General features: G+C 41.5%; 1 protein-coding gene across 3 annotated transcripts in view; it reads left to right on the forward strand.

Moving 5' to 3' along the window:
• The window catches only part of TMEM94 (transmembrane protein 94), a 46,875-nt gene that overhangs the window by 18,554 nt on the left and 5,369 nt on the right, over positions 1-22,952 (forward strand). For 2 of the 3 annotated variants that reach the window (XM_010721661.2, XM_010721660.3), the window contains 22 exons: positions 142-338; positions 1,356-1,507; positions 2,147-2,249; positions 2,553-2,639; positions 3,198-3,314; positions 7,010-7,066; positions 8,845-8,949; positions 9,477-9,641; positions 9,937-10,146; positions 10,309-10,624; positions 11,334-11,507; positions 14,018-14,120; positions 15,154-15,371; positions 16,498-16,679; positions 16,878-17,016; positions 17,684-17,799; positions 18,644-18,743; positions 20,140-20,248; positions 20,800-20,989; positions 21,489-21,566; positions 21,964-22,049; positions 22,626-22,707. In XM_010721661.2, coding sequence (XP_010719963.1) covers positions 142-338; positions 1,356-1,507; positions 2,147-2,249; positions 2,553-2,639; positions 3,198-3,314; positions 7,010-7,066; positions 8,845-8,949; positions 9,477-9,641; positions 9,937-10,146; positions 10,309-10,624; positions 11,334-11,507; positions 14,018-14,120; positions 15,154-15,371; positions 16,498-16,679; positions 16,878-17,016; positions 17,684-17,799; positions 18,644-18,743; positions 20,140-20,248; positions 20,800-20,989; positions 21,489-21,566; positions 21,964-22,049; positions 22,626-22,707 — 3,086 coding nt within the window. The remainder of the gene's footprint in view (positions 1-141; positions 339-1,355; positions 1,508-2,146; positions 2,250-2,552; positions 2,640-3,197; positions 3,315-7,009; positions 7,067-8,844; positions 8,950-9,476; positions 9,642-9,936; positions 10,147-10,308; positions 10,625-11,333; positions 11,508-14,017; positions 14,121-15,153; positions 15,372-16,497; positions 16,680-16,877; positions 17,017-17,683; positions 17,800-18,643; positions 18,744-20,139; positions 20,249-20,799; positions 20,990-21,488; positions 21,567-21,963; positions 22,050-22,625; positions 22,708-22,952) is intronic. The other variant, XM_010721662.3, reaches the window with a different exon arrangement.

Below are 22,952 nucleotides of genomic sequence, written 5' to 3' on the forward strand. Positions count from 1 at the left end.
GGAAGCTAACGAGGTTAAAGTTCATGGGCGTGGACCAATCTTAGCACTGGGGGGTCTATAGCCACTATGAAATGTAAATTCATGTATGATTGGCCTCTTCCAAATTTTATCGTGTAATTCCTTCACACTGTGTGCTTTCAGATACACTTAGCAAAGAGGTGAAATGGCCAAACTCCATGTACCCTGACCTCCATATGCCTTATGCCCCATCCTGGTCCCTTCATTGGGCATACAGGGATGGTCAACTTGTGAACCTGCCTGTAAGCCTGTTAGTAGAAGGAGATGTCATTGCTTTGAGGCCAGGACAGGAATCGTTTGCTTCTCTGAGAGGAATTAAGGTAACTTGCTTGTCTTAGTTCCCTGGCTTTTCCTTTTCTTATTAATACTCTAAATCTCAACCTATGGATTATGGGAATGTTTGATTCTTTTGACCTTTTAAATGCTTTGAAACTCCAGTTCAAAGAAGGTGCCTTGTTAGACAGTTCTATCTTCCCTAAGAACACCCAAACCCAACAGACTGGAGACACTAATGTGATACTGAAGCACCATATCTCCATCACCCATCTTCCAGGTCAAGGGTTAAGTGTAATATGCTGCTGATTTAAGTATAATAAATCTGTCCAGTAGGATGATATGATATACAATCCCTCTACTTTGTCCTGTTTTTTATGTGGAGCAGTGAGTTTGTTTTGACCTTCTTACTACTGATTTAGTATAAAAGAAAGTAACATAAACTACCTGGAATAGAAGTACATTAGCAAATCAATTACAAGATCTATGCAAAGAGTTTGCTGCTTAAAGAAGCTTGAAATTTACTTACCTTTGTTGTTAATTTTGACTTTTACTCCAAATGCTTTTAAACTAAGACAGCGAAGATTTAGGTTAGATATTAGGAGGAAGTTTTCACTCAGAGGGTGGTGATGCATTGGAACAGGTTGCCCAAGAAGGTTGTGGATGCCTCATCCTTGGAGGCATTCAAGGCCATGCTAGATGTGGCTTTGGGCAGCCTGGCCCAGTGGTTGGTGACCCTGCACATAGCAGGAGGGTTGAAACTAGATGGTTTTTGAGGTCCTTTTCAACCCAGGCCACTCTATGATTCTATTAAATGCTAAAATTCATGAATAACCAGGTGTGTTTTGTTACTTCTGAAGGCCCACAAGCATTTAATTTTGTTTCAAGTTTGAAGCAACAGTTTAACTAATAAATTTTTGAGAGCTGAGAGAGAACTGTGACAAATGTGTATTATCACTTGTGGTGGGAGAAATCCTGCTGGACTCAACCTCCAGTCCCCGGAAACAGGGAACCCACTGAGGACCCAGATGAGCAGCCTTTGGCTCACTGACTTTTTTTTCTAGGATGATGAGCACATAGTTCTGGAGCCAGGAGATCTATTTCCACCTTTCTCACCTCCACCCTCCCCAAGAGGAGAAGTGAAAAAGGGACCTCAGAACCCTCAGCTGTATCGTCTGTTCCGTGTCTTGAAGACTCCAATAATTGATAATGTCAGGTGGGTTAAATACTGTGCTCAATGGTTTCACAGCTTATCTTGGTCCTTGCTGATGCCTTCTATCAGGAAAAAAATGAAATTTTACCAGTCCAGCCCAGGAATTTCCAAATATGCTTTGCTGTGTCTTCTGTATTACCTAGGAATGCCCCAACTGTAAGATTCTTATTGTTTGTCTTCACTTGTCCTCCTTAGCTGATAGTCTAGACTGATATTTAAAAACATATGCATGCTAAGTATTACTGCTCATTACTTTCCCAGTAAATTTCAACAATGCAGGGAGGTCATAGATTTCATGCATTTGATGGCAGAAATTTGTGACCACGTTGAGATTATTTTAAATCTCAGAGATTTAGACTGAAGATATAGAATAATTGATAAGTCTGTGGTCCAGTGGCATCTTCTGTAACTCAGAGGCCAGGATCTTGAAGTAATTATAAAATCACTACATCCATTTCAACTTGAAAGCAAGCCACATTTTTGGGGAAAAAAAAAAAGCTGTTCTCTTAAAGCTGTTGAGTCTTGGTTTCTCTTTCAAAGGCTCCCCTTCTTAGCAAAGGCTGAACACAGTTTCTTATCTGAGAAAAGTGCAGGGCTAGGATCTTGTTTCCTAAAATTGCAAGCTGTTTTCTGTTTTTTCAGGTGGTGTCTGGAAATGGCATTGTCACGTCCTGTGACAGCCCTGGATAATGAGAGATTCACTGTACAGTCTGTGATGTTGAAATATGCTGTCCCTATTGTACTGGTAGGTCTCATTTCAAGCCTTTGGTATTGAGTATAGCTGTGTTTTGTCAATAAAGGTGAAGAATTTGCAGCCATCAACAGGAAATTGTGGCCCAGCTCTAACTGATGCAGCTGACGTGTACCTTCAGTAGTACAAAGGAGCAAAGATACTGAGCTGCCCATCTGTGAGAAGTGAAGAACTGCAACAGCAGACCAAGTGTATCCTCCAGATTTTTTTCCCAGGGTTGAGAATATTATAAGGAAGCAAAAATTTCTTCCTTACAAGTACTAGTAGTTTGCTGATGGTGCCAACTCTGAATTGCAGGCTGGCTTCCTAATCACCAATGCTGTGCGGTTCATTTTCAAAGCTCCTGGAATTGCTTCTTGGCAGCATACTCTTCTTCAGCTACAGGTAAAGAGTGTGCTGAGCTCCACTACACCTTTCCACCCCAAAGCACCGCTGTGGCAATTCCCTCCATCAGCAACTTGCTTCATCCCATGACAACATCCTGTGTACACACTGCCTTGTGCACATCAGACCCAAGAGCTCTCAGTGATGAAGAACAGTGACACTACCCTGTCTGTTCCTCCTGTGCTGTTCTTTGTTTTCTCTCTCACCATGCTTATATTCATATCTGTAAATACACATATATGTGTGCCTATATGTATGTGGTATGTTTTTCTTTTAAACTTTAAGAGCTTATGCCAAATTCAGCAAAAAAAAACCAAAAAAACCCAGCTACGAGTTGATGCAATTTATTCATAGCCTTCTTCATTACAAACTCTTAAAGGTATGTGTGTCTCCCCTTCTGTGCTTCTCCCTGTATTGTGTTGCTTTCAGTGCAAGCTGTCTGTGTACTTCCTGCTGTTGCCCTTTACCAGTCCACTCTTGTGGAAAAGAGGTTGTATGACAGGTCTAATTTCTTGTTGTCTCTGTGCTTACTTGTGATTGGAGGTTTTATTTTTTCAGGTGAATGGAGTCTTGCCCATCCTTCCGTTGCTTTTTCCTGTCCTGTGGATTCTTGCTACAGCCTTTGGAGAAGCCAGAGTCTTGGCCCAGATGAGTAAGGCCTCATCCACCTCACTGGTAGGTATCTGTCCACATCAAACCTTTGCATAGAAAGGAGCAGTAGATGAGAAGGGCTCTGTGAAGCAAGCACAGTGAATTCAGCACATAATCAAAAAAACCTGTTGGATCTTTGAGTGTCCTGGCTAGATCATTTCCCTGCAGCACCACATGACTTTTTCTTGCACAGATGTTTCAGTTTTTCTGCTGGCCTACAGATAGATTCTATATCCCAAGGGTGATAGGAAGATTGAGTGATTCCCTAAATCTCTTCAAGGCATGTGCTTTCTATCAGCTAAATGTAATCTGTCAGAGGAGTCAATATGGAGATAAATGCCACATGGTGGCCGTAACTAGAGAACATTAAGCCACGGAGAAGGAATGTGATACATAAGATCCTTTGTTATAACCTGTGGGCTGAGCAGCCCTTTCTTGAGGCTCTGGGGCTTGGCTTGCAGACTTAGCCTTGCCAGTGGGTCAGAAAGTAAGGCTAATTTCTGGTGATTGTTCTGGTTTGGCAAATGGAAATTTGGTAGTCTGATGGATGTGTGATCCTGAACTGGATATGCTGATGGGTGTCTCTTATTTTCTCCCAGTGGCAACATTGGTGAGGTGCACTGTGCTGTCTGTTGTCTCTGCTGATTTCTGCTAAGCCTGTGCTTGAACGAAGTTCCTCTCTCCTTCATGTTCTTCCTTGGTCTCCGTGGTCCTGGTTCTGTTTTCTGTTCTTTGCCCTATCAGTTATACACGACTAAACTGGGAGGATGAACTCATGCTTCCCCCTCCAATGGCACATTTGCACCTTTACCATCCCTTTTCAGTGTTTCCTCCTTTCTACATTTTCCATCCATTCTCAGCATCACTTTGTTATTATCTTTGGAACCATCTCTTGCCCTACACATCTTGCTTTTTGGCTGGGAAAAGCCAGAACTCCTTAGCTTCCATACTTCATCATTCTCAACATATCCGTTTGCCTTGTCACTCACATTTGCAACTGTGTTGAGTTCTTTTGTATCTTCTTGTACAGGCAACTCATTCTGTCCAACCAGCTCTTTCTGTGACAGCTCAAACTCAATCTTCCATCTTTGTTGCTGCAGAAAAACCATTGTAGTGTGCCTTAGTCATTCTCACTTTTCACTAGCGAAGTGTACTTTTGGCATCTCTATTTCACTCTTTCATTCTCTATATTCTGTTCAAAATGTAAGACCTTCTTCCTCTCCAGTCACTTGGCCTGTATGACACTTCTCTCCACCTTCTGCGCCCTCCCATCGCATTCAAGCTCTTTGATTTCCTTTTTTTTTAAGGCCATAGGCAACTCTTATGACCAGTAAGTCATAACAACATGGCAGGTACCACTGGTTGCCCCAAAGGAGCCTCTGCCTCAAGTTTCATTACTATGGTTGGATTATAGCAGCATTCCTTTTAGAAGGGGATTTGATGTTGGTTTGAAAATATTCCCGCTGCTTTTGACAGGTTGTTTCAGTAATGATTTAGTGTTAAAAATTGACATTCATACCTGAGTGTTTTTGTAGAATCTGATTTCCAGCACTTGAAACTTAACCTCCTTTGTCTCATAGGTTTAAGAACAAATCAATAAAGTTTCTGTTCTGAGGTAACTGCTCACAATCCCTTTTACCATCTCTTTGATTAAGTAAAATTTTAAAAACCTTGAGTCGCCGCAAGTGTATCTGCCAATTCTCTAATTTGTTTTGGCTTTCCTCTTAGCTTTCTCCAGTGCTTCAGGATCACTGCAGAATTATGAATCTCCACAACCCATAAATATTCCCGTAACAGTTGTGCTTGAACTAAACTTGAGAATAATTTGAGCTTTATGTTCCCTTGTTAGTACAACAAAAGATCACAGTAGATTTTTTAGCCGTTGCCTTAAATGGCCAGCTGTTTTTTCAGCAAATAATTTGCAGTTACTGCTTTCTGTGCTGGAGTCTCATTTTTTTAGACCAAATTTCATATTTTCTCTTAAGAATGCAGATTTATTTTCGAAGTGTTGCTGTGCATATTTTTGCTTGTTTTCTGAGCAGTCCATACTGTTTTGTAGAGACAATCTGATCTCTTTAATATCTAACCCTTCCCCAATCTTTGTATAGTGTACAAACTCTGTCAGTAATGACTTTGTGTTTTATTTCAGGGTGTTAACAGAACACCTAGAATTTGTCCCTGCTTGAGCTAGTAACACATCCTACTGCAAACAATTATTTTGTTATCAGAAAAATGAATTTCTAATATATTTAGATATTGGCCTTCTTACTCTGGAATTACTCTATCTTTTGTTTGAAAACTAACAAGGCCTTTTTTATCAAGTCAGAGTTCCAAGTGTACTACATCAACAGCATTACTTTTATCAGTCCAGTTTGTTATTCTATCCAAAAATATCACTATGATCATATACTTGTGTTGTTTGGTGCTGATTGTATTATTCCACTTCCGTTCTTTTAATATGTGTTTTATATCAGCTGCTCCATTATGCTGTTTGAAATCAAAGTCAGTCTGGGCTCTTGTGGTAACTTGATGTGTTCTCCTTATCCTCATTAGGCATTGTCACCACATTAGCTTTCATCCACTGCATTAGGTCTTAAATCCATGCTTCAAACCTTGAGAAGGTAAAAAGACAGCAGTAGCAGTCACAAATTTGTCTATTTTAAAAACAAATTTAGTTTCAGTAGCTAGTGTTAAAATGGAAAATATCTCATAGTCCTCATAAGATACGATCATATCACTGAATAATGAGTAATGGTATTTTACACGTCTGGTTTGTTGCAATATCATTTGCAATTCCACTGTTTTCATCAAACAATGGATTAGTGAACTTGTTCTTAGTTTTTTGTTAATTTTTATTTCTGTTTTCACTCCTTCTCAAAACCAGACATTATTTTTATTTTTACTGTGGGATTGTTGCTTGTTAAATAAAATATTGCTAACTGTTCCTAGTTATCTTTCATGGTTTTCAGTTTAAATTATTTCTAACCGATCTGTGTTGGCTTTTTACAGATGTTTTAAACTGATTTCTTCTTAAGTGACAGATACATGCATTATTATTTGGGTTATTGTTTTTTTTAATATATACAAATTTAATTGCCATGTTCATTTATGCTTATAAATCTACTTCAATTTAAACTTTTTTTTTTTTCAAAATTGCATCTTGTGTGGAATTCTTTTATGCTGGATGCACAATTTTTCAGTTAGTAAATTTTGTAGTGTAATTCCAAGAGCCCCATGGTAGTGCTCTGCAAAAAATAATTTCTTTTTGTTTCCTATCCAAAACCTATTCACATCACGTCATTCCTTCAGCAAGCACCTGCTTTTGCAGTCATTCTCATCTAGTTCCTTTCTTTTAACCTATCTGTGTAGTTAAGAAACAGGTCAGTCAATACTGGCTTTCTGTCTTAAAATAACCATCCAGGAAGATGTTCTGCTGGGTCTAATTGCTATTATTTTCTCTGTAGACTTCTAGATAACAACTGTGTCTTCTGTGATGTACCAGCACCAAGCACTTTGACTGTGCTTCACAGGTAGATAATGCCGTAGTGCATTAAAAACTTAATTGCTTTGGAGAATTATTGATCTGTCTTGGTATAGTAGTCCTCACAGGGCAGGACTTTTGCTTTCTTCTCTCTAAAGGCACAGTACTTAGGGAAGGATCTTCTTCATGACACATTTCTGAGCATAATTATAGTAACTGATCTCTTCTCTTGCTGCAGCTTGCTAAGTTTTCAGAGGACACTCTCAGCAGCTACACAGAGATGGTATCTTCTCAGGTACTATTATTATGAATTGTTTTCTTAAATCTTTCATCTTCACGATATCCTTTCCCTTCCTTTCTCATCCCCTGCTTGTTCCTAGAGCTGTTTTTGCTTGTGCCAGTTGTCTGTTGTCACACCTTTTGCTGCTTTAATTTGCTGTGCATGCAGGTTGCATGTCTTTCCCCTACACCTGCCCATGTAGACACTGCTCTACTGACCACAAATTGAGGCACCTTTGATACTGAGTACAGCTGTGCTTTTCTGAATATTGCAGATGATTTGAAATCAACTTTTTCTGCCCTGAAGAAAGTGCCTCTTTAAAGACCTATTCCAGGAGTAAAATAAGTTTTTTATGGTGTGCGTCAGAAAGAAGGGACGTATTATACTTGTACCAGAAACACCTACTTTTCCAAGCCAAAACTAAAGAACAGTGAGAACAGGGGTCAGCATCAAGACCAAATGTGAAAAGGGGAGCGTAGGATGTTCATGCAAAAAGTCTGGTCTTGTTTCGGAGGCTTGTTAATGAGCTTAAGCACATTACTAATCCTTCAAAATCTGGGGCAAATAAACATTCAAAAGAGATGTTTTCTGGGGGAGGAACTGCATCTGGTTACTCTGTAAATTGCATCACCCAGATTAAACAGGTAGGTGGAGGAAAGACACTTCACTATCTATTCTAGCATTAAGATTCCCATTTCCGTAAGGAAGCAGATTAACTCCAAAAGCAATTAAAAATCCTGCATATCGTAAGAATTGATTTATGTCCCCTTGCTCCTAGCCGCATAGAGGCGTGCACGTTGAGGCACATGCTTTTTTTGTTGAATATTTTGTTGTCCTTCTCTGCCAGTTCATTTAGCTGAGCTGTTTTTCAGGTATTGAAATGGGATTGATTTGAGCTCACCTTCCCATTATAAAAGATCTACTTCTTTTCTTTTGTGCCCATGTAAAAACTTTGCCTGCAAGAAACTGGTTTAAATGAGTGTTGTTTTTTTCCCCTCGTGTTAGCTCTTGCATTCAGCCTTATGACGGTACATACCCTTAGGATCTAAGGAACTAGACCTAAGGATCTCTGAAGGAAATGCTCTGCAGTGACAACATTCCAGAGCAACAGCTAAAAAGCAAAAAAAAAAAAAACACTGTAAGGCAAACCTGGTTTTGCTGGCTTTAGGTACACACAGAGAAAAGCCTAGTGTTTGAATTGATTCCTGCCATCCAGGCCCCCTCTGAAATGTTTTTATGTGAAAAATGTAGGATGCCACCATGACATTTGAATTTTGCAAATTATCTCCATCCTTCAGTTTATTATTGCATCGATATGCTTCATTTATAATGATGCAGTAGTCAGCCCACCTCAACTTCATTTCCAACCTTGTCACTTCCCCAGTGTCTTTACACAGTTTGCAGTGTGATTATCTTAAGCGTAAGGCAGGGCCTCACATTCCTTACTCCAAGGGGATGAGAGGAAAAAATACCAAGAGGTACCAGCTAACTTAGTCCAAATGAAATCCCTCCAGAATTTCTTCCTATGTTTTTGGATAAGCAAAGGTAGTTTCAATGAATTCTCAATTCAGCAATCAAAATTTCTGTTGGTATCCTTTGTGGGAAAGGAATGCCTTCCCTTGAGAACAACAGCACCATATCAGTTAACAGGTTCCCCCAAAGACTGATGTTTATCTTACGGTGTATCACTATGTTGAACCAGAAAGCAGGTAATGTCATACTTCTTCCTGCTCTCCCCTTGTCTTCTCTGACTGAGTCTTTAATTAAATGATGTTCTGTGCTTCCCTTGGCAGGAAATGATACGCTGTATTTGGAGCCACTTCTTATGTGTTTTAAAAGGCAAATCTCCAACACTGAGCTTCACCTCCAGCTTGCTCCATAGTCTGGGGTCTGTCACTGTGAGTACTGTTGGGCTGTCAGGAGAAGCCTTAAGTAGATGCTTCGTTTGCATCAATCATGTAGTCCTTGCCTGAGCACAGACTATTAGTAATCAGTTCACTCTGATGGGAATAGATACCCCTCAGGTATCTTGCAGAAGATCTTAAAGCTGTTGTGTCTAAGCAGCATATTGACAGGCGAAAACAATAGTGAGAGATACTCTGTGCCATCTAATATGTTATTTGTATGTCCTACAATCTTCTTCTGCTAACTCTTGAAACAGGTTCATTAGTTGCTTCCTTATCATGGGTTTCATGCCTGATTTTGCAGTCCTAAGATAAAATTGGTATTAAACAACCAATCAGTCCAGGTAGAACACGGAAATATCAGATGCTGAAGATTCTTAAGACAGAAGGTTGATGAAGGAGGGACTTATCTGGCCTCCTATGTGTTTATTCAACTTGATGATATTTGCAACTATGTGTGAATGCTTAGATGTGTTTTCACTGAAATTTTGCATTCTTGGGGGCGTTGTGGGATGTTCTAGGTGCTCTGCTGTGTAGACAAGCAGGGGATTCTCTCCTGGCCAAATCCTAGCCCAGAGACTGTTCTGTTCTTCAGTGGGAAGGTGGAACCACATCATGATAGCCATGAAGATCTGACTGATGAGCTATCTACACGGTCCTTCTGCCACCCTGAGATGGACGATGAGGTGAGGAATATGTAACCCGTAATGTAGCATGTTAGCTGTAAGCGTGGTATGACTGACATACACAGTTTGGTATTACAGAAGGGTCTCTTTGCTTGTGCAGAAGTCTTGTGACCATAATTCTTTGCTTATAAGATTAAGAATCTATGAGGATGATATCCTCTTCTATAGAATCATAAAACAGCATTTTTTCTTCCCTTTCTCTCTGTCCCCACTTTAGCACATTTTGCATATTAATCAAAAGTTGTTCATGTTCAACTGCTGAATCACCACTGTTCATTTTGTTGGTATTTTGCAGCCCCATGAAAGAGATGCTTTGCTCTCTGGTCCTTTGGCAGACACAGTCCATGTGACTAATGAGCAAGAGAGGAACAACTGGTCTAGTGACCCTCCAAAGGCTCCTGATGCCCATGCCCACCGAAAGCCAAACAGCAGAAGCAAGCATCCCTCTGGGTCCAATGTGAGTTTTAGCAAGGAGACAGAGGGTGGAGAAGAAGAACATACTCAGGTAAGACACATAGAAGGGGCACACAATTAGTCTTTTGTGGATCTACAAGATAGACGACCCTGTAGAGTCTTCTATTTGAAGAATTTGAGAGTTCCCTGAGGGATTCTGGGCTCAAGCTGAAATCATTGTAGCTAACTAGAATTTTCCTATCTGTTGGACAAGGTTGCTTGTGACACTGAGGTGCTGGCTTGTGAGGCTGAAGATTTTGTATGTGACTACCACCTTGAGATGCTTAGCCTCTCCCAGGACCAACAGAACCCCTCTTGCATCCAGTTTGATGACTCCAACTGGCAGATACACCTGAATTCCCTCAAGCCTCTGGGTCTGAATGTGCTGCTCAATCTCTGCAATGCCACTGTGACAGAACGCCTGTGCCGCTTCTCTGACCATCTCTGCAACATAGCCCTCCAGGAAACTCACAATGCCGTGCTGCCTGTCCACGTGCCCTGGGGCCTCTGTGAGCTTGCCAGGCTAATAGGTAAGAATTCAAATGCGTGGACACAGAGAAATCAGAGCTGCCACTTAATCCTTAGAAAGGATATGTAAAATATTTTCTCAGTCCTGGTTTCTGAGAAGGTAGAATTACAGAGCTGACTCTGTCATTGTTAGGTTGCCAAAGGAATCTATTAAAGATGGTGCTTTGGAAAGTTCTGATATTGTAGACACTAGCAAAGGAAAAAATGTCATCAAGGATATTTCCAGCAAGCCCTGTCTAGGTTTTCTCCTGGCTCGAATCTGCAGTTTTTGTTCAGAGACAAGAATAGCTGCTAGTGGAAAGATAGATGCTCTGTCTTTACCACAGTGCTTTACCATCAGAGTGGGTATAAATGATGCTGTGTACCTCTGCTAATTTTATAGATGGGAAAACTGAAGCACACAGGAGATAAGATGCAACACTAGCATTATAATCTGAAAGCTTTCGAACTCAATTCTGTGCTTGTTCTTCACAATTCCTTTCTTCAATGAATCAGAATCATGAAATCTGTAATTACTAGTAAAGTCTAGTCCTGAATATTTTTCATCATAATCTTGGAACATCTTGGCATAGGTGCTCTGTGAGCACTAATTAACCTACCTATGGGAAAGTCAAAATGAGAGCAGGCAAGATAGATGGCACAGAAGCAGGAGATAGGAATATTCTTTTGCTTTGGTTAATGTCTAACTTTTTCCTCATATTCATGTTTCAGGTTTCACACCAGGTGCCAAAGATCTTTTCAAGCAGGAGAATTATTTGGCCTTGTACCGCTTGCCAAGTGATGAGATGGTTAAGGAGACAATGCTGGGGAAGCTTTCATCAATCACCAAGAGAAGACCACCCTTGAGTCACATGATTAACCTGTTCGTGAAGGACACCACGACCAGTAAGGCTGCCTCTTTCTTTGTGTGTCCACCTAGGTCGGGAGTATCTTTTTCCCAGAGAACCGAGAAAATATTCAGGAACAGCTTGGAGACTCCAACCGATGATAGCCTTGCTCTACCTATGATCAGTACAGATAAGTTCAACAAACCTAAATGATCAGGGCTATGGAATACCGAAAGGGGGAATTCTTCTCAGCCCTGGATCATTCCAGGATCATGATTTTTTTTTTTTTTAATTGTCATAGCATTTGACATTGACATTGTTTTCTGGGACCAAATAGCAGTGTAGTACAAGCTGGGTCTTCATTTTGTTGGTGAAACTGATACTGCACAGGTTTGAATATTTCTCAAGTGTGTGATGCTTATCCTTCTCATAATACAAATCATAAATCATTATTAGTAAGTTGTACAGTGTAGTACATTACATATTCTATTTCTATATTACATTCTAATAAGAAATCACAGAAATCTCAGACAAACCCATGATGATCATGAATGCAGCCCCTAAGGCCATGTTGGTTTCTCCACTTCTACTCCTTCCTATTCCAATAGGAATGGGCTAGGATGGAAAGGATGTGCAGATGGATGCAGAGAGGTCTAAAAGCACCTTAGCAAGATTTAACAGTTTGCCCAGCAGAGGTCTTAGTCTCTTAATAATACCTTAAATTGACTGAACTCAGCTTTCTGGAATTGGAGTTTGTTCAACATTGAATCTGAAATACAGCTACTATATTGGCCCAAGATTTACCAAGTAAACAGACTTCTCTTACTTGTTTCTTCTTAAACTTGTATCTTAATTTATGTAAGAGCTTTTTGTTTAGCTGCTATTTTGCCTTTGTGAGCAAGAATTTTTCTGATGCTGATACTTAGTGTAGATGAAAACCTTCAGTGTTGCCTCATTTCAACTCCTTATCCTCAATTTTAAACGGTTTAGTTCATAGGCTGGAGCTCAGACGAATACATGTGTGACCTGGATTATGCTGTCTAGAGTAAGTTTGTAGGGGAGTTTTGCCAGCAAGGTTATTTAACCATTGGGGCACTCCTCATGTGATAGTTTTGGTCCTTGAAACTTTCTAAAATGTGTGCAACCAGAAATAATGGATTATGCAGATATTATTGCATGAAATCAAATGATTGTGTTTTCACTGAGTCAGACCAGAATACTGTAACTAACCTCTTCTGATTCTGTATTTGTGAATAAATCTTTGAATCCACCCACTCCCATGTACATAAGGGATGTACATAAACTGACAACTGTAGCAGAAATAGAAGGTAATTTATCTGTATGTTCCCTTAGTATTCCATTGAAATACGTGCCTTGCCATCTGGCAGCATTCTTCCCAAATTGTTAGTAACCACATGGAAATGAGGGGCTCACCTGAACTCTCAGCGAAGTAAAATGGCATGATACTGCCTGATTTCCCTTGCTGTAGCTGCATTCTTAGCTTCTTTTTGCTCTCATTGGCTCAGCTCTAGAGGCCTAGTTCTCTCTAATGAGTACCAGCACTCATGAATGGGTAGCTGTCTTCCATGTCCTGTTCATCTGTTCTCTCCTTTATGCCAGAGAAATTCTGTCCTTCATGGTCATAATTTAGAGAAGAAAGAGGCTGAGCTAACATTGCTGGCAATGACAGCTGAATGAGTGCCATCCAGTTTATAGGACATGATGTCACTGTCATCTGCCCCTTAGAGGAACTGTTGTGTGGCATGCTGTTGACACGGAATGGAAATCATATGGGAAAAGATTGCAGTTGCTGTCAGATACAAGTGTAGGTGTGTGCACACGTGTCATGTGCACATTCTTGCTCTCTGTCCAGGCACAGACATTCCATGAATGTCTTGTTCTCTTTTTCCCAGCAAGGACTATCTGACCATAGGACCTAAGTGGGAAGGATTAAGTGTTTATGCAATAAAATTAATGCCATACAAGTACTCCTTTATGTCCCTTTCATGCACAGTTCCTATTTGTCTTGGAGGATTGTTACTCTGATAAACTTGGCACACAATGACTCTTTGTAGCAGAAAGCAGAGAGCTGCTATGTTTTGGGAAATTGTCTGGTGTTCCTGAAGGTCCCTGCCAGATTTGTGCAAGTGTATTTTCTTGGCTCTAGATTTCAGTAACTAGCATGAGCATTTCAGCAATGCTTACGTTCTCATGAGAAGATGCACACAAGAATATCTTTTCTTCTGTTCCAGTGCATGCAGAAGCAAGATTTTTTTCCCACCTTCTGTAGGAGTGGGATTGTTAATACAATATAAAAGAATAGAAACAGATCATCTGCCTCCCATTTTATCACAGCCTTGTTTGAAATTCCAGTTGGACAAGTAGCAGCTAAATATGTTGTTCAATCTTGAATAATTTCTTGAAGGGGAACTGAGGACTTTATGGAGGAAAACATGACCCTGGAGTGGATCAAGGAACCACTATTTTAACAAAGGAGCAGTTAGTATGGTCTCTCTTGCTTGGGATCCTGTATGTGTGTTGCTGACTCATTATTTACCTGTATTTCAGGTACTGAGCAGATGTTTTCACATGGGACAGCCGACATCATCCTTGAAGCCTGCACAGACTTTTGGGATGGTACTGATATTTACCCCCTCTCTGGCTCTGACAGGTGAGTATCCTTGTCATTTGATGTATTTAGGGACTGCAGTTAAATTGCAGCAGGAACTCTGTATTAAAAGCTATTTAATAGAAGCTTGAAGTAGATTATGAACATAAGTTGTCTCTGCTTATAATTAATTGTTATAATTATAGCAGTATAAGAGATGAGATGTCAGGAAATAACCTGACTGTATGACTAAACCATTTCGTACTGTATCTGTTGACATATATCCTCTTAGAAGTGGACCATGACTGTACCATGTAGCAGGATGATGAATTCTAATCAGATCATGTGATGGTGGCAAAGAATTGTTTTTGTTGTTCAATAAATGGCTTATATATTACAGGAAAGTGATCAATTAATCCTACTGTTGACACGCTCAAACCAGTCCATCATAATGCATCACACCCTTTTAGTCTTGTATCTGTTCAGTATCTGGCAATGTCTGTTGCATTATATCTATAGGATAAATTTCTGTTCCTCCTATCAGAACAGACAGACTACCAATGTTTAGTTTTATTGAATAGCAACCAATGAAAAATACCATGTATATTCTAATTTGTTGCCTTTATGAGTTCAATATAAAGAAGGAACTTTAAACTATTATAGTGGCTAAATATTGTCTAAATGTAGACTTGAAATACAGCTTCTGGGATCCACACTATGAAAGGGAATAGCAAAAAAGTCTGTTACTGTAACTATCTGCTGTAGATATTACTGTCAGAGTTGTGAATTCCTTCGTGTTCATCTTATATAAATAAACTCTGATTAATAAGTTTTCTACTGTCATGTAGTAAGGTCATCTGTCAGTCACATAAAGCATATCATTAAGTGTGTTCAAGGAGTGCTGTGTTCATATTCATCAATCTGTCTAATCAACATCCAGCAGTGCTCACCACTGCCTCTGCTGGAACACAGCCCTCTTCCTCACAGAACATGTTTTTCCAGCTACCCAGTTGGTGATTTCTGTATCAAACTATTTGTATGTTGTCAGAAATGCAGCATATTTCTGCTAACTCTGTTTTTTGCCTCTTCCATACAGGAAGAAGGTGTTAGATTTCTACCAGCGGGCCTGCCTCTCCGGGTACTGCTCAGCTTTTGCATACAAGCCAATGCATTGTGCCTTGTCCTCCCAGCTCAATGGCAAGTGCATTGAACTGGTGCAGGTCCCTGGACAGAGTGCTATCTTCACATGCTGTGATCTGCCTGGGACAACCCCCATCAAACAGAGTAGTCGGAGGAATAGCTGGAGCTCAGATGGTACGTATATGTTTCCTGTTCTGTCTATAAGAAGTTCTTCTACTAGGCCTGGTGCCTTCTTTCTGATTGATCTAGAGCTGTAAGAACATTATTGCACTAATTAAGCAATAAGACTGTCTGAAGTAGATGCATTTCCAGAAGAAGAAATGATGTAGCAGCTGCTCAGTATGATTCAATTTTGGCTACTGAAGCTTGCACAGTTTTTTTTTGCCTTGGGAAATCTGTTTCTTTATGCAGGCAATTGTGAGTTAAGACTCCTGGGTATTTTGATGCTTAGTATGCTATCTGACTGATTTTATGGAGATCAGTTGTTTTTTCAAAGCAACTAAATGTTTGAAGGTGTATGACTACTCTCCTGTGATGGATTTTGCTGCTGTGCTGAAGGATAAGGTTCCCAGTAGATGTAGAATTGTACCTCTCCTCCAGAACAGCAACTGAGAAATAAGCACATACCATTACATAAGGTGATACAGGAAGTTCTTTTATAAGGCTAACCTTAATCTGTTTCTGCCTTGGTCTCCCATACTGTAAAATGTGAGTAATAGGGTTTCCAACAGCTGTGAGGCAGTAGTGACTGAGTGTTTTCAAAACACTTTTCAGTCTCACCTATGGCAAACTTTGTGACTGTATAAAGTGTTTTATTATTTTGTTCCTCATGCTGTATCCAGCTCCCCTTTACCACAGTGATGGTGAAGGAACACTGTCAAAGAGCCTTTTGCAGGCTTTTTGGAAGCATCTGCAATGTCTCTGGGGGGAACATAGTATGGTGTATTTAAAATGCACATGCAAACAGTATGCAGCACATATCCTCTACCTTTCTGCACCAATTTCTCATGACTGATCCTTGTCTTCTGTTTTGTCTTTTTCCTTTACATGCTGTTTCATACTCTTCTCACATGTGGGGATGTTCTGAAACTGCTTCTGTGATTGGGTATGCTGGAACAAATGGATGCCTCTTCAACTTTCCTCCCTGTGTGTGTGTGTGTGTGTGTTGCATGTTTCTGTGTCTGGATACCATGTCCCTGCATATTACCTTAATGGCCTCTCCCACCTTGTGTATTGTTATCTGACGCACATCTGCTCTCTTGTGTCTCAATGTGATTGCACGTTGTTTGCATGCTTGAAGAAGGGATTGGGGAAGTGATGGAGAAGGAGGACTGTATCCAGGCTCTGAGTGGACAGATCTTCATGGGAATGGTCTCATCTCAGTATCAGGCCCGTCTTGACATTGTCCGCCTTATTGATGGATTGGTCAATGCCTGCATTCGTTTCGTCTACTTCTCCCTGGAAGATGAGCTCAAAAGCAAGGTAAGTTGTCTTTGCTGAAACCCCTGAACTTTATGTCCCAGCTGTCGAACTGGAGGCTTTAGCTCCTGTGCAATCTAAGGCTAACTTGATTCACTTCCCTAGTGGGTCCAGAAGGTACTTACACTCCAATATGGCATTGGTCTGCAGTACTCTTCGTGTGGATAGCTACACTAAACTCTTCTGCCTACTCTCCTCTAGGTGTTTGCTGAGAAGATGGGTCTTGAGACTGGCTGGAATTGTCACATATCTTTAACACCCAATGGAGATGTGCCTGGCTCTGAGATTCCTCCTTCCAGTCCCAGCCATGCTGGCTCCCTGCACGATGACCTACATCAGGGTGAGGGAACTCCACCTAATCCACTTTGAATACCACATGTTTCCAGAATGGTTCCCTTAAACCCGTTCATAGGGTTCTGTTTCCTCACCAGATATCTGATCCTTTAGATCTTTGAGCACAAAACAAGATGGGCCTGAGGTGTGTGCATGTGTGAGTGAGAGCCTTACATTTATATATAACTTGTAAATATATATATATACATTTATACATTCCTACCCAGTCAGTGCTCTAGCTATTGGAAACAAGCATCCTTCTGTGCACAAATTGCCATGCTTTTACAAATGCTCGTTAGTGATTTCGGTTCTTGCTAAAATGGTGGTTAAGTCACTGAAAATCAGTCTCTTACCTGTTAATTAGTCTTCTCTTACTTTAAGCAGGCTTCCGTCACTCTCTTCTTCTAAAAGAAAGAACAGAACAGACAAACTGTCATGTATCAAAAGAGCAGAGACTAGGCTCGTATATCTACTTCTGCACACATGAGTCATCTAACAAAACTGCATCTTAGATGATTGAGGGGGATCTAACCTAGAAAATAAGTTAACCTAGAAAATAAGGCTTCACATTTCCTGGCTTCTGCAGTGCTGTGTGAATATATCATGTAGTTGGCACTAGATGGGTTTGGGCAGAGGTGGGTTTGCGCTTATTGTTTATGCTGTCTCTGCTCCAGTTTCTCGAGATGATGTGGAGGGGCTCCTGCTAATGGAAGAGGAAGGGCATTCAGATCTCATCAGCTTTCAGCCAACAGACAGCGACATCCCGAGCTTCTTGGAAGACTGTAACAGGGTGAGGCTCCCTTTCCCTATACACTCTGTGCTATTGTCAGGGTCACTGTAATCATAACAGCACATTGGGGAATTCATTTGTCAAGCCAATCGTTGACTGGTTCATATAGCTTGGAAACTAGGGGTTGGGATTAATGGTAATCTCTCGGTTAATCACTTTTGCTGAATGTATTTACATATGTTTTCTCTGGATTTTAAGAGGGGAGATAATCACCTGCAGAGTGGCCTTGGGAGGCTCATCTCAGTCTGTCTGGATCCCCCTTGCCTTGTGCTGGGAAAGGAGTGGAAACATGCCCACACTCTACATAGACAGAAGAAACCGCTCACCTCCACCCATGAGCAGTAGTAGCTGGTGCTGGCCAGCAGTCAGGGTGTGGGACATGTTCTTCCTGCCAGAAACTGAGACATGCTCAGCATAGGTTACAGAAGTATCTAGTCGATACAGATTTATAAAAGTAATCTTTTAAAAGTTTATAAAAAGTGGGCGGTGTTTAGGAAGCAAAGTCCATTCCCTTGCTGTGTAATATGGCTGCAACTGAAGTAGCAGGTATATGTGCTGGGAGACAGCCCATATTCCCTAAGCAGATTCTCCACACAGATAAAAATTCCTTACAAATTCTTGAGACAGATGTTGTTTCCTTTTTTTTTTTGTGGTTCTATTGACATTACAAACCCTAAAGGACTGCACAGACTGCCTGGTACATCAGTGTAGAACTTCTAGTGTCCTGGGAAATCCAGCATCTGTCTGCATTTATCCTGAGAGTCATAATTTCAGCAATTCCTCATTGTCTACCTCCCTCATACATACATACACTCCTGCTTAGTCTTCTCTTTGTCCTTTTCAGGCCAAACTTCCACGGGGGATCCACCAGGTCAGACCTCACCTGCAAAACATTGACAATGTGCCTTTGCTGGTGCCCCTCTTCACAGACTGCACCCCAGAGAGTAAGTAGCACAGAGCCTGGGTCTGTCCTAGAACTAGGTGTAATTACTTTCCCCATGCACATTCTCTGGCTCTTCTGGGTGCGGACATTAGTGAATAACATAGAACAGAACAGAAATCCAAAAGGGTATTTTAATATTAATGACCCTCTATTGCTACCTGAGGGTAGGCAGATCTTTGATTTAATACAACTGTCCTTAGCTACAGAAATGGGCTAAGAGTCACTTCACTTGCAAAAAAATAAGAGACACGAGTAAACATCCACAATGCTACTGCTTTTTATGGAGGGTTATCAGTGTGCTAGGAGACGATGATCTTTGCTTGCAACCTTTGCTTCCTTATGTAACTTAGAAATCACCTCCCAGAAGTACTTTTCTCTGGCAGTTACCATGGCACCACTAGCTGCTTTGCAGTTTTTGACTGCAGAGACCAAAAAGGACAACATTTCTTTTTCACAGAAACACTGTTTTATCTAAAGGGCCTGATTGCTCAGCTGGCAAATACTTGTCCTGTCTACAGTATAAATCCCAAGCATCATGATGATCTGACATTTTCAAGTACTTCTGGGCACAGTTTAAAGGAGTGCCAATGAGAACCAGTTACAGACCAGTCTGCCTAAGTGCTCAGTATATTTAATCTTTCTCTGACTGAGGTGGCACTTCCCCACTTCATCTAACCTCTTGCTGTTCCACAGACCCAGGTGCACCAAACATTTAGATTAGTTGTTTATATAGGCATCTGCAGAGAAGGTTGGTGTTTTGTTTTCCTTGGACTCTTTTAGAAAACTCTCATATCCATAGAGTACTGTGCACAGAGCAGCAGAAGAAAAGTCAGATCAAAAAGCAGTTTTGATTTAGAGTCCTCAAGAAGATGTTAATAAAAAGATTGAGGGCTTAGAGGTAGGGCTGGGATTGGAGTTACAGGGACTTGCTCTGAGCAAGGCTAAGCAGGTGTGCTTTGTTATATTCTTTTTGTTCCTTCAGACTTGGAACAGCAGTGAGTTGCTGCAGAATTTGAAATTGTGTATTTAGGGTTTCAATTAAAGTAAATTTAGTTTCTGCTGTTTTCTAGCAAGACTATCTGATGCTGATGTCATTTGTTTTACACAACCAGGATATACCTAGAACTCTAGCCAGAAAGAGACATGCTAGAGGTACAGATCTCTGGGTCACAGCATTGTGAATCACAGCTCAGTTCCTTCAGTAGGCAGATAAAAGGGCATTTGAACTGCAATTAATTACCAGTCTGCTTGTGCCCTTTGACTTTCTGACTACACATGAGGAATATCAGCAGGGGTCATTTTAAAAGATCTGTCTGCTCACTATCCAGACAAGAAAGGGTGTGTGAAACCTACATGCTTAATGAGATAGTGCACTTTCTCCTTCTGTCCCCTTGCAGCCATGTGTGAGATGATTAAGATCATGCAAGAGTATGGAGAGGTGACTTGCTGTCTGGGAAGCTCTGCCAACCTGCGGAATAGCTGCCTCTTCCTGCAAAGTGATATCAGGTAGGACAGGATCCAGAGTCCTCTTTTGCCTTGGGGTTATACAGTGCCCAACCGTGGGTCACAGCAGACCTGGGGACTGTCAGGAGGATTGCTTTGTCTGTACTTATTAGCTGGGTGTGTCACTATAAGGGACATTTGAATGGTGTTGGGTGGGATCCCATTATTTTTGAGTTGAGTGACTGCTTAGATTTGTTGATACCGATTTTTCTCTGTCTTTGAAAGGAAGCTGTTACTCTTACATGCTGAAATATTGCTTGCCAACTGGAAATGCAAAAGCTTCCTGTTTGCGCAAAATAGTGGCAGTGCCCCTCTGGATCAACCAATTTGTTGACCCTGAGCCACACATCCAAATATATTCATTATTTCTCTGGGAATAACTGAAAGCCTGGGATGATTGATCCTGAATTCATATCTCAACTAAGGACTTCATTACCAGCAAGGCAGATAAGGGTGGCATGGCACAGCGTGAGTTTACAGGCTGGCCTGCAATGGAGAACAGTTTCTCCTTTGGGATGAGGTATTTTCCTAATGCTCCTGTGTTGTCCATGCAGTATAGCACTGGACCCTCTCTACCCATCCCGCTGCTCCTGGGAGACCTTTGGCTATGCCACCAGCACCACCATGACTCATGCCTCTGATGAGCTCACCCCACTGCAGCTCTCAGGACAGCTCAATAGCCTGCCTTGTTCCATGTCCTTCCGACAAGAAGAGAGTACCAGCATTATAAGACTTATAGAGCAGGTGAGCCAGACATATCCCCTTTCTAGTTTTCTCTATCTTTGGCCCACCCCTTTCTGCCTGAAGCTCATGAGGAACAAAGCCAAGAGCCCATGTGAGCATTCTTGTTGAGGTGCCTGCAGTGAGCTGCCAACATTAGCTGTGCTTGGGTCTCCTGTCATTTGTGCAGAAAGCACAAAAAATTCTTCCTGTCTGACCCTGCTGGTCCAAAGTATAGAGAATGACTTGGGAATGGTGCCCTGTGGTACCACAACAAGAAAATAATTCAACTGAATGAAGTATAAACTTCTTGAGATTCCATAGCTGGAAAAAACACATACTACAGTGAGGTATTACCCCAGAAAATCCAGGAGGTTTAAACAAACCTACCCCTTGGTTAAATTCTGTCCTTCCATCACAACCTCTGCTCCTAGGCAGAATGCCTCTCCTCTCCTGCAGGCTACATGATCTGCCCCTACCTCCCATCACAGTGTGGGCTCTGAGGGTTTGTGCTTCCTTCCAGGCCCGGCATGCAACTTACGGGATCCGCAAGTGTTTCCTCTTCCTGCTGCAGTGCCAGTTGACATTGGTCGTCATTCAGGTGAATCCTGGCCTGACTGGGGACAGCATTTAGTCAGCAGACAGGGGTGCTAGCAAGGATAATGGGTGGCTGCAGCAGGGCAGCCTTGCAAGGTGGGGAGATAGCCTTCAGGCAGTTTAATACAGCGTGTTTGGAAAAGTTACAATAAAGACTGTAAGATCACAGTGTACACTCCCCCTTCTCCTTGACCCTCCTATAGAAGTTTCTCTCCAGCTCATTTTTCCTTGGAGAAAAGCATCCCCTACAGCATCTGCCCTAGCAGCCTAAAAAGTATGGAAGGGCTGTGCAGCAGCCCACTAGTTACCAGATTGCACTAGTGGGAGGATGGTGGCACCTGAGGGTAACGGGGCTGTCCTAGCACTACTCACACTTTTCACTCTGGACTGTTCCTGTCTAGTTCCTGTCCTGCCTGGTACAGCTGCCTCCCATCCTAAGTACCACAGATATTGTGTGGCTCTCTTGTTTCTGCTACCCACTGCTCAGGTGAGTCTGTCAGGCAGGGTGGAACATCCTGCTTTCAACCGCCTACCACACAGACAAGTCGCCCAATCTACTGTGTCTATGAGGAAAGGAAGTGACATCACCCACAGCACGCTAAGGAGGCTGCAAGGATTAGTCTAAGTGCCTTCTCTGACAAGATGCTGGAAAATACAGATAGGAGTATTTGTGTACTGCTGGGTAAGCTCTGCATGCTACCTGAGAGCTTCTTTTATATTATGATTTGAGCTTTCACCTGAGAATAATTTCCTAATCCTGATTCTGCTGCACTGGCTGGGGTGTGATGGAGAGCATAGGGGCATTAGTCAAAGGCCAAGGTGCCACTAGTCAATTTTCCCTATCACACAGTTACGAGTTGCCTCTCTCCATTTGCTCTTGCCATGCCTGAGAACTTCAACAGCACACACCTGAAGGATTGGGATACGAACACAGTTCAAGTTCTCACCATTTAAGAGCCAATGCTCCAGTCAGAGAATGTTCTTTAGTTTCAGATGTTAGCCCACAAAGCAAAAGATTTGGTGCCTGAACTCATTAATGAGAAACTAACCTCCCTTTCTCCAGCATTTCACTCCTGGGCAAGCCTCCCCACAGCTCCATCATGACCATGGCAACAGGAAAAAACTTGACTTCTATTCCTAAGAAGGTAGGTGGCCCATCATGTAAGAATGTTTCCCCTTTCCTTCTCTTTGTCCACACATTGATGCATAACTGAGAACCTGTGCTAACACAGGCCTTCCCAAATAACTCAGTAAACTGATCAGTGTTATAAGCAATCCTTATTAAAACTCTGGCGTGGACAGAAGGGGAATCTCTTGTTGCCTATATGCCTACAGAGCAGATTCACAGTGCAACATCCAGAAACTGTACTGCAGCCTCTGATAGTTGATG

This window comes from Meleagris gallopavo, chromosome 20, assembly GCF_000146605.3.
Source record: "Meleagris gallopavo isolate NT-WF06-2002-E0010 breed Aviagen turkey brand Nicholas breeding stock chromosome 20, Turkey_5.1, whole genome shotgun sequence".
NCBI classification, from domain to species: Eukaryota; Metazoa; Chordata; class Aves; order Galliformes; family Phasianidae; genus Meleagris; species Meleagris gallopavo.